We start from the raw sequence: 13,297 nt of genomic DNA, 5'->3' as shown, positions 1-13,297 counted from the left end.
GGCGGGGGGGGGGGGGGGGGCGGCTTCTAGGACGGGGGAGGCCGGGCAAGGAGAGAACCCCAGGGCTGGGAAGAGGCCAGGCAGAGGCCACTGGGGATCCAGCCAGTCTCTGCCACTGACAGGCTGTGTGACTCTCGACACGTCCCCAAACTCTCTGGTTACCAGTGTCCTCGTGGGAGTCTCTGAAGCTCCAGAGGAGAGGGCACAGTTGGGGAATGGATTGGGCTGTGTTGAGGGAGGCTGAAAGCTCATCCTCAGGACACGGGACATGTGAGCCTGGGGTAAGAGGGATCAGCCTCGAGCAGCCCTAGTGTCTCGGGCAGGGCCTGCTTGCTGACATGGGGCAGCAGCCAACTTAAGAGAACTGGCGGGAACCAGCTGCCACCGAGGGATGGGCCCCAGCCCCACCCTGAGCCCCACGAAACCTGTGTGCCCCCTCCCACAGACATGGCTACAATATCTGGCGGGACCCCATGAAGCCCAGCCAGATTCTGACCCGCCTCTGCAAGGAGGGCAAAGTGGACGGCCCCCACTTTGGGCCCCCCGGGAGAGTGAAGGTGTCCAACCGTGTCTTCACCGGGCCCTCCGAGATCGAGGACGAGAATGGTAACAAGGCGCTGGACACGGGGGGTGTCAGAGGCCAAAAGGGACCCACGCTTCCTGCGGCAGGACTTCAAGGCCTAGACTGGGGCGTCCTTAGACCCTCTGCCCATCAGCCTAGCGCCCCGCTCCCCTCTGCCCAGCCTCTGCCCTCCGGCACAAGCTCCTGCACACTTGTTGCCTTCTCTCTCCCTCCCAGAATTCCTGTGGGGTAGGGAGGTTCTTCCCATTCTACAGTGATTTGCCCAAAGTCACGTGGCTCTTCGGGGGCAGAGTGAGGGTGTGGGCCCAGGTCCCAGCTGACTCTCCCCACTCTTTGTCACGTGGCACTTCCAAAGAACAGGAGACGCGTGCTGCGGAACTCATGCTGCGGCCCCGCAGGGTGCTGAGACAGGAAGTGGATTCCTCCCCTCCCTGCCCTCACAGCCCAGCAGGATTCTCTGGTCAGATTCCCCAGGCAGGGGAAACCCAAGAGCACAGGTCCCGCTGGGCCCCATGGGGCAGCTGAGAACTCGGGCAAGCCACGCTGCCCCCGTGCCTCAGTTTCCCCAACAGTAAAAGGAGACAGTATGGATGAGTGATGGCTCAGGGGCCGCTCTGTGCCCCCGAGTCTAGCCCCAGCACGGGTCTCTTGCTGTGCTGAGGCCCTATGCGCCGCTGAACCACCGGCACCCACAGGTCAGAGGAAGCCTACGGAAGAGCATGTGGCTCTATCTGCCCTGAGGCACTGGGAGGACATCCCCCGCGTGGGCTGCCGCCTGGTGCCTGAACACGTGGAAACCCGGCCCCTGCTCAACCCTGACAAGCCGGGCATCGAGCAGGTGACGCTCGCCAGGCCTAGATCCGAGGTTCTTTGGTATCTGGGATCAGGGAGTCCCTACCTAGGCCCATAAAAATGGATCCTCCAACTATTCACTGCCTTCCTAAAAGCCTGGAAAGCACTTTCCTAGCATGGCCCCTCACGGTAACTCCAGGGGCCTGTGTCTTTCCTTTGAGTGTGAGCCCCATGAACTCAGGTGCAGCCTGCAGTGTCTCCCTTAGACGCTGTGATTGGCTGTTGGTGAGGTCATAGGGATTCTGGCGTCCAAGGACGAAAACTGATGAACCGTGTCCTGAGGGAACAAAGGTTGGGAGGGAGGAGAGCTGGCCTTCCTGGGCAGGGAGGGAGTCCCTGGGGAGATCTGCCACGCCCTCTCTTCCATAGGGCCGCCTGGAGCTGTGGGTGGACATGTTCCCCATGGACATGCCGGCCCCTGGGACGCCTCTGGACATCTCCCCCCGGAAGCCCAAGAAGTGAGCTTCTGGGGCCCAGCACTACCTCCCCCATCTCTCGTCCCTCCCCCCGTGGCCTTCATTCCCGTGGGATCCCCAGGCCCAGACCACCTGCATCACCTTGGTCAGTGGTGTTTCCCATGTGGCCTTCAGGGGGAACAGGGCAACCCATGGAGACAGCTATGGGGCCGCTATGGGGCCTACCCTAGGTGGGTCCCCTTTGCCAAGGCACAGCCACCCCCCAGTGTGTGGGCAATGAGGTGATGTGTACTCACCAGCACCCTCCAGGGGACTCTCTTCCTCACAGCGGCATCACCCCTGAGAGCCCGCTCCCCTTGTCCCCACTCCAGGCTGTCATTAAGCTCTGCCAGGTTTTCTTTACAAGTTTTTAATGTTTATTTATTTTTGAGAGAAAGAGAACAGAATATGAGCAGGGGAGGGGAAGAGAGAGAGGGAGACACAGAATCCGAAGCAGGCTCCGGGCTCCGAGCTGTCAGCACAGGGCCTGACGCCGGGCCCGAACTCACGAACTGTGAGATCATGACCTGAGCCAAAGTCGGACACCTAACCGACTGAGCCACCCAGGCTCCCCAAGCTCTGCCAGGTTTTCTTTAAAACCCTTGCCGAGGAGGTATGTAGGAGTGAGCGCCTGGAAGAGGGGGAAGGTTGATAGAGTGGAAAGAGCACTGGATCAGGAGCCAGGCCACCTGCTTCTCCTAGTTGGCCCTGGCCAGGTCATTTTACCTCCCTGGTCCTTGGTTTTCCCATCTGGAAGGCGGCAGGATGGAGTTGCTGCCGCTTCTAACATCCTAGTGCCTGGAACCAGGGCCAACTGCATGGGTGGGGAAGTTGCACAGACCCCACACTCAGAGGGGCCCCACGCTCACTTCAAAATGGCGATGTTTAAATTCTTAATGATTTTTTAATAAAGGCCCCACCTTTCCACTTTGCACCGGGCCCTGCAAATCATACGGCAAATTCTGCCTGGAATCGCCTCCAGGTCTGAGGTCACAGGTGTGCTGTCCCAGGGATGGCCACCAGGGGACACCCGACCCCATTGTGTCACCTGGGACTTGCAGTCCGGGCGAGAGCCCCACTCTGAGGAAGGCGGAGGGGGCGACCCAACCTCACTCGTAAAGGCTGAAATGTACCTATTTATAATGACAATTACACCGCAAGGGGGAAAATCCTCTTCTGGGACAAGGACCTAAAGGAAACCAGATGCCATGAGCATGCCAGCTGCTGGGCCCACACCTAAACTTGTGTTAGACACTGTCTTCCGGCCTCTGGAGACCGAGTTCCTGCTGAGCCACCCCGCAGCAGCCACCCCTGCCCCTCCCAGGCCTGAGTCAGCCTCCTTGCCCGGGAGCGTGCGTGCTCTGTCCTGGAGAGCCTGCCAGACGGGCTTCCCCTAGGGTTCTCCTCACGACAGCCATGCCAGCTGGCTGACCCTCTCTCCCTCACCCGGGTCCCCTCCGCTCCCCTCCTTGCCCTCTTACCCGAATGGGCTCTCTGCACCCCAGTCTGGGCCAGCTCCCATGCTCACGAGTCCCAGCACTCCCCTCAGGTACCTGCCCCATCTACACCAAGACCCTGGGGCCGCCCCCACCCCCAGACTGCGAGCCAGCCTCTCCCCTGCCCAGGTATGAGCTCCGGGTCATCGTGTGGAACACAGACGAGGTGGTCCTGGAGGACGATGACTTCTTTACTGGGGAGAAGTCCAGCGACATTTTTGTGCGGGGGTGGGTGAGAGGGCCCCTGGCTGGGGGGTAGGGGTGCTCGGACGGGTGAGCCCACCTTCCCAGGAGGCCAGGGAGGAGGGAGGGGGCTCCCTGCGGGTGGCCGCGGGTCTGGAGCTAATGGCACCCGGCAGGTGGCTGAAGGGCCAGCAGGAGGACAAGCAGGACACGGACGTCCACTATCATTCCCTCACCGGCGAAGGCAACTTCAACTGGCGCTACCTGTTCCCCTTCGACTACCTGGCCGCTGAGGAAAGGATCGTCATCTCCAAGAAGGAGTCCATGTTCTCCTGGGACGAGACCGAGTACAAGATCCCCGCGCGGCTCACCCTGCAGATCTGGGACGCGGACCACTTCTCCGCGGACGACTTCCTGGGTGCAGGGCTGGGGAGCGGAGGGGTAGGGCAGGGGGAGGCAGGGGCGGAGGGAGCCCACCCCGGGTGGGGATCAACGGGACCCGGGCTGTCAGAGCTGACTCCAAGGTTGCCACAGGGGCCATCGAGCTGGACCTCAACCGCTTTCCCCGGGGCGCCAAGACAGCCAAGCAGTGCACCATGGAGATGGCCACGGGGGAGGTGGACGTGCCCCTGGTTTCCATCTTCAAGCAGAAGCGCGTCAAAGGCTGGTGGCCCCTCCTGGCCCGCAATGAGAACGATGAGTTCGAGCTCACGGTGGGGACCGCCACGGCTCCCGCAGAGGGCGGGGCAGGGCTGGGCCGCGCACCCCGCCTGAGCCCTAGGATCCTTCTGTTCCTTTCCGCAGGGCAAGGTGGAGGCAGAATTGCATCTACTGACAGCGGAGGAGGCAGAGAAGAATCCGGTGGGCCTAGCCCGCAATGAACCTGACCCTCTAGAGAAACCCAAGTGAGTATGCTGCCTTGCCTGGCGCCCCTGCCACGCTGGTCCCTGGGGCCATGGGGGCAGGAAGGAGGGGCCAGAACCTTCTGGTCTTCTTGTTCCCACGCTGCAGGCACCTCTGGCGTTCTCTAGCCCTTTCAGGGCGGTAGCCTCATTGCGAGGGAGCCTCCTCCCTTCTCCGCTTCTGCCTGGAATGCACCCCTCGCTCTGAACCGGGGCACGGGCGACCGGGCTTCCGTGCAGGGGATCAGCCCCTCTCCCAGGGAAGGCCCCATTTCACAGACTGAAACACTCTTCCTCGTTTTTGCCAGAAGCGAGCGGGCTGGGGCCCCAGGGGGGCCCTGATGGCTGGGGAGGTGCCGAGAAGTGCACACGCTCAGCCCAGGGTGCTCAGCCCAGGGTGCTCAGCCCAGGGTCGCCCCCCTGTTGCAAGACCCCTGACCACACCCTGAGCCTTCATCCTCTGTGTCCTCTCTCCGTGCTCCCTCCGCCCTCTCGCTGCTCCAGGCGGCCAGACACGAGCTTCATCTGGTTCTTGAACCCTCTCAAGTCTGCCCGCTACTTCCTGTGGCACACAAGCCGCTGGCGGTTCCTCAAACTGCTCCTGCTCCTCGCCCTCTTCCTCTGCTCTGTGCCTGGCTACCTGGTCAGGAAGACCCTGGGGGCCTGAGCCTGGCATCCTGCTGGCTCTGGTCCTCCTCACTTCTTCCTCCGGACCCAGGGCCGATGAGCTTGGCAGCATGCGGAACACACACACACACACACACACACACACACACGTGCGCACACACATGCACACACACACAGGGAACGCACACACACACAGCAACTTGCAAGCTGTCAAACGGTACCACGGGCTCTCAGGACTAAAATCACTGTTTTACATGAGTGCGTGTCAGGCCAGAGAGGCGAAGCAACTCGCCTAAGGTCGCCCAGCAGATTAGGGCTAAGACCCAGCCTCGGCTTTCAAATTGCCACCCAGTCTTCTGAGCACCACCCCACCTCCTGTCCTCGTGACAGACCAACAGATACTAACCCAGGGCCATTGGCAGAAAGAGTTGACATGAGGACAGGGAACAGAGAGAGGGTTTGGCTAGGATTAGCCAGCGAGGCCTGACTAGTTCCTACCAGCATTCCCCTCCGGGCCCAGAGCCATTTTCTGCCAGGCAGGGCGGTAAGGAACCCCATCCAGTTCCCACATTTTTGCAGCCAGCTGAGCGGCTATTCAGGGCTGGGCACCGCGCCTAGCGTTTCACATGCACTTTCTCTCCTTACCCTTTCACTGACCCCGGAGGCAGGGTCCACTAGGCACCCCACTGCGTAAGGGAGGAAACTGAGGCTCAGACAGGCGTCCAACTTGCCCGTCACCGCTAAGGCTGGAAACCAGGTGCCCTGCGCCTGGCTCTGGGAGGGCACGGTCTGTGTCCTCTGGCAGCCGCTGGCCCAGGAGGTTGAAAAAGCATGCTGGAATTTTATATCTTGACATCTTATAAAACCTACCGTTCCTGTAACGTAAACCACAGAAGGTAAAGCTTAGCAAGCCCCTTTTGGCCGGGAGTCTGTGCAGAAGGCAGAGCCGTAACCCCACCCCGACAGTGGGCAGGTGGTTGAGTGTGGCTTGCGCCCCAACCGGGGCTCCTCAGACCCTGGGCAGGGCCGTGTGGGGCCAGAAGCCCCTGTTCCTCAGAAAAGGGGGAGAGGTTGAGGAACACGGATTCACAGAAAGACAACGGGGGCCGAGACTGGAGCACGTACAACGAGCCGCTAAGTAGACGAGGTTCCCGGGAATCAGAACAGCCTGCAGCCCTGCGGCTGCGTCTTCACATGGTGAGCGGCCAAGGCCAAGGCCGCCATCGTCCAGGTGTTAGCTGGACGGCTGCCCGACTGCCAGAAAGCCCTCCGGGCCTGGGGAGGAGGCTGGGGGCCAAAGAGTCCCCAGCAAACCTAGTGCTTAGAAAGGGCTAGAACCTGGCTCCGGCACTCACTACTTTGGGGACCGGGGCTGTGTCAGGGCCCGTGGGAGTCTAAGAAGGCTGAGGGCCTGGGGTGCCCTGGAGAGGCCCGCTGCCTGACCGCGGCTTCCCCTCCCCCAGCCGGCCTGACACCGCCTTCGTCTGGTTCCTCAACCCCCTCAAGTCCATCAAGTACCTCATCTGCACGAGGTACAAGTGGCTCATCATCAAGATCGTGCTGGCGCTGCTGGGGCTGCTCATGCTGGCCCTCTTCCTCTACAGCCTCCCTGGCTACATGGTCAAGAAGCTCCTGGGGGCGTGAAGCACCCCCCCACCACTACCGCCCCCCAGGCCTAGCTGCCGCTCCCCGCCCCCCCCCCCTCCCGCCTGGACCTGTGCCTTTGCCCCTCCTCTGGCGTGGACCTTGCACTCTCCCTGGGGAGCTCGAGAAGCCCAGTGTCCCCCCTCCCCTTGCAGCCTCCTGCTTGCTGGGCTGGTGACACCCCTGCCCCTGCTCCACCTGAGCCGGCTGCGGGCCTCACCCCACCCCTCCGGCCCCTGCCCGAGGGGTGGGAAGTGTGGGCAGGGCTGGGGGTCTGCCCCTCGTTGCTGAGGCACCACTTTCTTCAGGCCCTGGCTCCGGGGAGGCCACCCCAGATGCCCCCAAGGCCCTCCAGTGGAAGAGTAAACTTTAATGGAATTGACTGAGAATCCCATCGTGGGCCAGTGCCCAGAGCTATAAAAAAGAAATGAGTAAGCAGAAAGCATCACCCTCCCTCCCCAACAGAATCCTGTGAGGACAGCCACACCACCAGTCTGTTCTGCAAACGTGGGCCAGGCCCTTCCTACCAATGGTGGGTGGGGAGGTGGCTGCTTCCTCCCTGCCGCCCTCCCAGAGTGGATCTTCTTCCCGCCCGGGAGGCACCCCGGTGGGAGCACAAGTCCCCAGTCCCCAGTGGGTTTTTATCGCTTCCCAGAGCTTCCTCCGCGCGGACCAGTGCTCAGAAGCCTAGATGAGGAGCAGTGAGAGTGAACCCCTGTGCCCCACCCCCACCCCAGTGCCGACCCGCCCCGCCCTGCCAGGACCTCATTTCGGCCAGGCAGGGGGATGGTACTTGCAGTGAGAGCTGGGTTTCTCTTGGCTGTTGTTCCTTTCTTGCGTGGTGATTTTTCTCTTAATAATAAAAGAATGAAACACTGAGCTGACAGGTCTCCAGTTGGCCAAGCTGGGGGACCAGGATAGGGGCGCGACGTCTGTGAGCACTCTGAGGATGGCAAACTCAGGACCAGCTGGGCCCCTCTGGCTTTTCCCCTTTGGGTAAGTGGCCTCAAGGCCCAGGGTTGAAGGAGGGCCTAAGGCACTGGGCCACCTGCCCAGGACACCTGTCCAGGGCACCTGCAGGCTGCCCACAGGAGGAGCCTCACACTATACCAGGTGGAACCAGGGACCCCAAAAACTCACAAAAAGGGTCCTGCAGGCCCAAGGACAGTCAGAACGCTTAAGACCTTGCAAGAGCCCCAAAGCTCCAGCCTCCACTCACAGACCTGCTCCAAATGCAAGAAGGAAGTCCCATGCCACCGGCCTGGGTCCAGTCTCACAGGGACACGCCGTTCTCATACCACAATCTGAGGTGGGGACAAAGTCCCCTCGTGACACAGAGGTGGGGTCATGGGCCAGGGTCTCATTGGACCTGACCTCTCTGAAAAGATTCAGCCACAACCTTTTAAAGACTTTAATCAATCACGACTACAGGATACAGGTAACCCCTCCCATGGCCTTATTTTGACAGGCCCTATCCCAGTAGCTCTGGAAAATCCAGAGTAGTCCCAGGCAGCTCCCCAGGTGAAACGTGCGCTCCCCAGGTGAAACGTGCCAGCCCCGGCACCCGCATACACCGTAACACAGCAGCCTTTGGAGGTCCGGCTCTATTTGGTGGGCGCCCGTAACACCTGAGTTGGTGGAACATGCAATTCAGAGTTTATCTGGAAAAGAGAGAGTAAAGGTCATTACAGTTTCCCCAGGGCCCTCCTGCTTCATGACCTCTGCGGGTCAGGTGCATATGTCGGCTCTCCTTTTTTTTTTTTTTTTTTTTATTAAATTTTTTTTTTCAACGTTTATTTATTTTTGGGACAGAGAGAGACAGAGCATGAACGGGGGAGGGGCAGGGAGAGAGGGAGACACAGAATCGGAAACAGGCTCCAGGCTCCGAGCCATCAGCTCAGAGCCTGACGCAGGGCTCGAACTCACGGACCGTGAGATCATGACCTGGCTGAAGTCGGACGCTTAACCGACTGTGCCACCCAGGCGCCCCGATATGTCGGCTCTCCTAAGGGCTCCAAACCTCGGCAAGCGTTTCCCCCCCGCCAAGCGCTTCCGGATGCCTGGGAAAGCCCACGGTCTGCCTTCCTTTGGAAGAGAAGTCCTAAGGTTTCTTGTTTGGCTTCTGCTCCAGCTAGCTGACCTCTGGTAACGTTCTGAACCTTCTGCCCTGAGCCACTCTCTTACATCTTCCCTCTACCCCCTCCCACCACCTGCGCATCCCGTCCCCAGTCTAGCCCTGCCCTTCCTTCCTCCTCCCCCATCCTCTGCACACAGCGGCATCGACGACAGCATGGACAGTCCTCTAATGACTGTTACGGGGCCACACATCCCCAGTTCCCGGGCTTGTGGCTGGCCTCAGTCACCTCTCACACACACAGCTGATGATGGAGGGCGTACCCCCAGCCCAGGGTGTCATGACCCTCCCGGCCCACGGTCTCAGCGCCGCGTGAAGCATCCCACACTAGCACAGCAGAGCCAGCAACTATGTTACGAAGGGATTCTAACCTTAGAAGCAGAGACGGTGAGATTCTTCCCTTGCAGGCCATGGGGAAGTTGCCCCAAATATCACCGGAGTGGGCAGGAGTGAGGACCGGGGAATACCTGCCCCAGCTGGAGCCTCCTCTCGCCATGTCACATCCCGGGCCAGACAATCTGGCCCAGCAGAGTGGGCAAGAGTCTCCCAGTTTTGATTCTCCTCTCTGGGAGAATGACTTGTGCCCTATCGACCTCACAGAGGGGATGTTAAGACCAAAGAAGAAACTCCATAAGGAAGGGCTCTCTGGGCTGTGACGCTCTCGGCGGGGTTGGGTCCCGCTTCCGAGAGACGTCCAACAAGCATCTGGCACCAAGGACCATGGGCATCAAAAGGGCACTATTACAACCCACACGTCCTGGAGGAGACTTCGGGCAGCATCCAAAGTCCAAAGGACTCCCTTGTCCGATAATTCGGGCCCAACTTGAGGTGTGACGGTTGCTATGTCATGGCACATCCCAAGCCTCCCTTGCTTCCAGTGAGGGATGGGACTCTACTTCCTAACATCGCCTCCAGTCCCGCTTCCTGCCACGGCCTCCTGCCCACCCTCCTCGTCCCCGTCGCCCACCTTGGAATCTAGATACTGCTGAAGCAGCATCTGGAGCTCTGTGTTCTGCTTCTCCAGGGAGTTGTTTTCTATCAGCAGCTTGGCCCTCTGCGTCAGGACGAGGCTTTGGGCGGAAAAATCCATTAGAGGCTCATCGAACCCTCCAAATCTACCAGGCAGGGGCCAGGATCTCTATGTCTCTGTGCCGATTGGAGCTGGGAGAGGAGCCCTGAAGCTTCACCCACCCGAGCAACCTTCCTGCCCCCAACACACCGGGCTAGGAACCGAATAAGGAGCGAGGGGCCAGCCACCCAACGCCACATGACCCCCCAACAGGAGCTTTCCCTCCAAAGACAGCTTTTGTCTCCAAGCCAGGGGGGTGGCAAATGTGGCCACCGCAAGCAGGATCCTTCTCCACCAACTGCCTGGCTCCCTCCTTCTCCTGGGCTGTGACCTACACACTTACTGGTATTTCTCCAAGGCCGTGTACAGAGCGTCCCAGAGGTTCTGCGTGGCGTAAGGGAGAACCGTGGCCAGGGCCTCCCAATACGCAGAGTCCTTCGAGGTGTCTCGCACATACTTCACCACCTTCACTGGGGCCGGGGGGTCCCTGGGAGTTAAGAGCAGCAGTATCGTCACCCCCACCTGGCACCCCCCAGGCTCCCACGCAGCGCCAGCCACGGTGCCTGTCCCTCCCGGGCTTTCTGCCTGCAGACCTGTCCCCTTCCCACTCAGCTGTGCGAGTGTCTCGGTTTACGGCTGATTCTCAGAAAGTGCACATGCCTATCATCAGTGTTCCTGATTCTGGTGCCATTGTCACCTTTGTGAAAGCATCACTGGGGTTCTATCCACCCCCCTTCTCTCAGCCAGTTTACCTCATTGGCTTTACATCCCACTACGATGCCCGTTTCCTTCACTAGTGCATCCAAACGGCTCTCAAATTCCGGCATCTCCTCGAGGATAGCCTTGACCCAGGATATCAACGCCTCCACCTAGACGAACCTTCCGGCTGCTCTCCTTGTATCCAGCGTCACCCCCATCCCTGCCACCAAATGGATCTTTCTAACATGCAAGCCTAATCATGGCTCCCCCACCGCTTAAGACCATGTTGTGGCTCCGGTCCACCCAAGAGTAAAGGCAAAGGTCCCAGCCATGGCAGGCGCGGCTCTCCAAGATTTGGCCCGGCTCCCCTACCCACCGGTCCCACTTCCCAGGGAAGACCCTGACACCAGCCACACCTCTGCCACGATTCTCGAACACACCAGGCCTTTCCCCACACTGTGACACCTTGAAATGTTCTCTCCCCCACTGTATCCATGTAGGAAAACCCGGTTCTGGTGCGTCTCTTCCTAAAGCCCTCTCTGACTGCCGTTGGTGACACCTGGTATAGGCTCTGACCATGGTTCCGATCACAAGGTGTGATCTCCACGGGCTGACACAGTGCAGACCCCAGTGAATGGCCATGGAATGAACGACGAATGAGAAAATGCAAATCGCTTCTACGCCCCTTCCTTTCATCTGTGTCCACTGATGCCTCCAGGCCTCCCCATCCCTTTCCTCCTGCCCATGTGCTTGCCCCACACTGGGATCTTCTCGGCCCCGGCCCAGCCTGGCTTCCCCAGGCCTCGGGCAAGCCCTCCAGCACCACACCTGGGCTTCCTCAGACCCATGACAAAGGCCTCCAGGATCTTGAGGACGTCGTTGGGGTGGATGAGCGTGGGAGAAGGGGGGACCTCCTTCTCTTCTGGCTCCCCTCCCACAAGGCTTCCCTCCTTCTGTCTCTCGAGGTCTGTCTGCTCTCCTGGGTCCAGGGCTGACATCGGGCTTGTTCGCTCCTGTGGGAGTGAAAGATTCCAGGGGCTGATCTGGAGAAAGGCGCCAGGGTGACTATGGATTGGGGCACTCAACAAGCCTAAGTGTATGAAGACAGAGAAAAAAAAAAAACAGAGAAAAGTTTACAGAAAGTTACGGAACAGATGCAAAGGTAGATGTTTTCAGGAAGGAAGAAATGGTGAGGGGAAAGAGTGGAAAAGAGGGGGCATAGGATCTTCCAAACAGTGATAATCTTCTATTTCTAGATCGGGATTCATAGGTGTCCATTCTATTGAAATTCATAAGGCTTATGCTGTATGTATGTATATTTTTGAATCATAATACATGTTACTCTTGAATTTTTAAATTCAAAAGAAGTCTTCCTCCTACTCCTGTCTTGTACTTCATTCAGTTCAAACCCCACAGGCAAACCTACATCATCTGTTTCTTATGTATCCTTCCAAAGAAATACTATGGTCCACACGGGCACATGCTTTCCCTCCTGTTTTGACAAAACGATACTCTCCTACATGCACAGGTCTGCACGTTGCGTTTTTCACATACCAATCAACCTTAGAGATCTTTTCGCATAAATACGTAAAGAACTTCTTTGTTCTTTTTTTTTTTTTTTTTTTTTTTTTTTTTTTTTTTTTGAGAGACAGAGAGAGACAGAGCACAAGTTGGGGAGGGGCAGAGAGAGAAGGAGACACAGAATCCGAAGCAGGCTCCAGGCTCTGAGCCGTCAGCACAGAGCCCAGTGCAGGGCTCGAACTCACAAACCGTGAGATCAGGACCTGAGCCGAAGTCGGACGCTTAACCGACCGAGCCACCCAGGCGCCCCTGTTCTTTTTTTTTAATTGCATTAATATTCTGTTTTGTAGATGCACTACTTAGTAGGTAATCAAGTCCTTCAAGATGGAATTGTAGGTTGTTCTCACTATTCTCCCATTTCGAGCAGGGCTGCAGTGTATAAGCTACAAATAAACACATTCTTTCAAATGTATTGAGACATATCTGCAGAATGAAATCCTGGAAGAATTGCAGAGTAAATACAGTTTTGTAATTGGTGCCACCGAACGGCCCTCCACCCCTCCACGGAGGCTACAACAATCTACTCTCCCAGCAGTGCCTGTTTCCCACACCTTGGCCATCACTCTGTGCCGTCAAACTGGCAGAGTCTTGCCAACCTGACAGGTGAAAATGGAATTGGGGCAGTTTTAATTTGCACTTCTTTTATTACGAGAGGCCTGCTTACCTTTTCATATGTTTAAAAGTTATTTGTATCGCCTCTTACAGGAGAGATTTGTTCACATCCCTTATCTGTTTCATGGAGTTGTGGCTGTTTTTTCCTGATTGGTTTATATGAGTTCTTTGTATATTAAGGAAACTGGCCCTTAACTGCAATGTAAGTTAAAAAATATTTCCCCCCACGCCTGGGTGGCTCCGTCGGTTAAGCGTCCGACTTCGGCTCAGGTCATGATCTCCTGGCTCGAGGGTTCGAGCCCCATGTCGGGCTCTGTGCTGACATCTCGCAGCCTGGAGCCTGCTTCGGATTCTGTGTCTCCCTCTCTCTGCTCCTCCCTTGCTCTCTCTCAAAAATAAATAAACATTAAAAAAATTTTTTTTTTACTTCCCCCCAACTGTCATCTGTATCTTCACTTTG

General features: G+C 58.1%; 2 protein-coding genes across 13 annotated transcripts in view; one reads left to right on the top strand and one right to left on the bottom strand.

Moving 5' to 3' along the window:
• The window catches only part of OTOF (otoferlin), a 93,907-nt gene extending 87,090 nt beyond the window's left edge, over positions 1 to 6,817 (top strand). For 7 of the 9 annotated variants that reach the window (XM_086700179.1, XM_086700180.1, XM_086700178.1 and 4 more), the window contains 8 exons: positions 446 to 606; positions 1,279 to 1,421; positions 1,805 to 1,893; positions 3,516 to 3,614; positions 3,746 to 3,987; positions 4,104 to 4,282; positions 4,374 to 4,474; positions 6,562 to 6,816. In XM_086700179.1, the coding sequence (XP_086556305.1) occupies positions 446 to 606; positions 1,279 to 1,421; positions 1,805 to 1,893; positions 3,516 to 3,614; positions 3,746 to 3,987; positions 4,104 to 4,282; positions 4,374 to 4,474; positions 6,562 to 6,742 (1,195 nt within the window). In that variant the 3' untranslated portion in view covers positions 6,743 to 6,816. Of the gene's footprint in view, positions 1 to 445; positions 607 to 1,278; positions 1,422 to 1,804; positions 1,894 to 3,515; positions 3,615 to 3,745; positions 3,988 to 4,103; positions 4,283 to 4,373; positions 4,475 to 4,975; positions 5,057 to 6,561 lie in introns of all 9 variants that reach the window. The other 2 variants (XM_086700186.1, XM_086700185.1) reach the window with 1 other exon arrangement.
• A 1,321-nt stretch (positions 6,818 to 8,138) lies between these two features.
• Positions 8,139 to 13,297, bottom strand: part of DRC1 (dynein regulatory complex subunit 1) — a 45,384-nt gene continuing 40,225 nt past the window's right edge. For all 4 annotated transcript variants that reach the window (XM_086700190.1, XM_086700188.1, XM_086700187.1 and 1 more), the window contains 4 exons: positions 11,473 to 11,657; positions 10,289 to 10,432; positions 9,844 to 9,946; positions 8,139 to 8,403 (listed from right to left, as the gene is read on the bottom strand). In XM_086700190.1, coding sequence (XP_086556316.1) covers positions 8,347 to 8,403; positions 9,844 to 9,946; positions 10,289 to 10,432; positions 11,473 to 11,657 — 489 coding nt within the window. In that variant the 3' untranslated portion in view covers positions 8,139 to 8,346. The remainder of the gene's footprint in view (positions 8,404 to 9,843; positions 9,947 to 10,288; positions 10,433 to 11,472; positions 11,658 to 13,297) is intronic.

This window comes from Puma concolor, chromosome A3, assembly GCF_028749965.1.
Source record: "Puma concolor isolate L17-30 chromosome A3, mPumCon1.1.hap2, whole genome shotgun sequence".
NCBI lineage: Eukaryota > Metazoa > Chordata > Mammalia > Carnivora > Felidae > Puma > Puma concolor.
The sequence above is the reverse complement of the archived record's forward strand: the minus strand, read 5'-3'. Positions and strand labels throughout refer to the sequence as shown.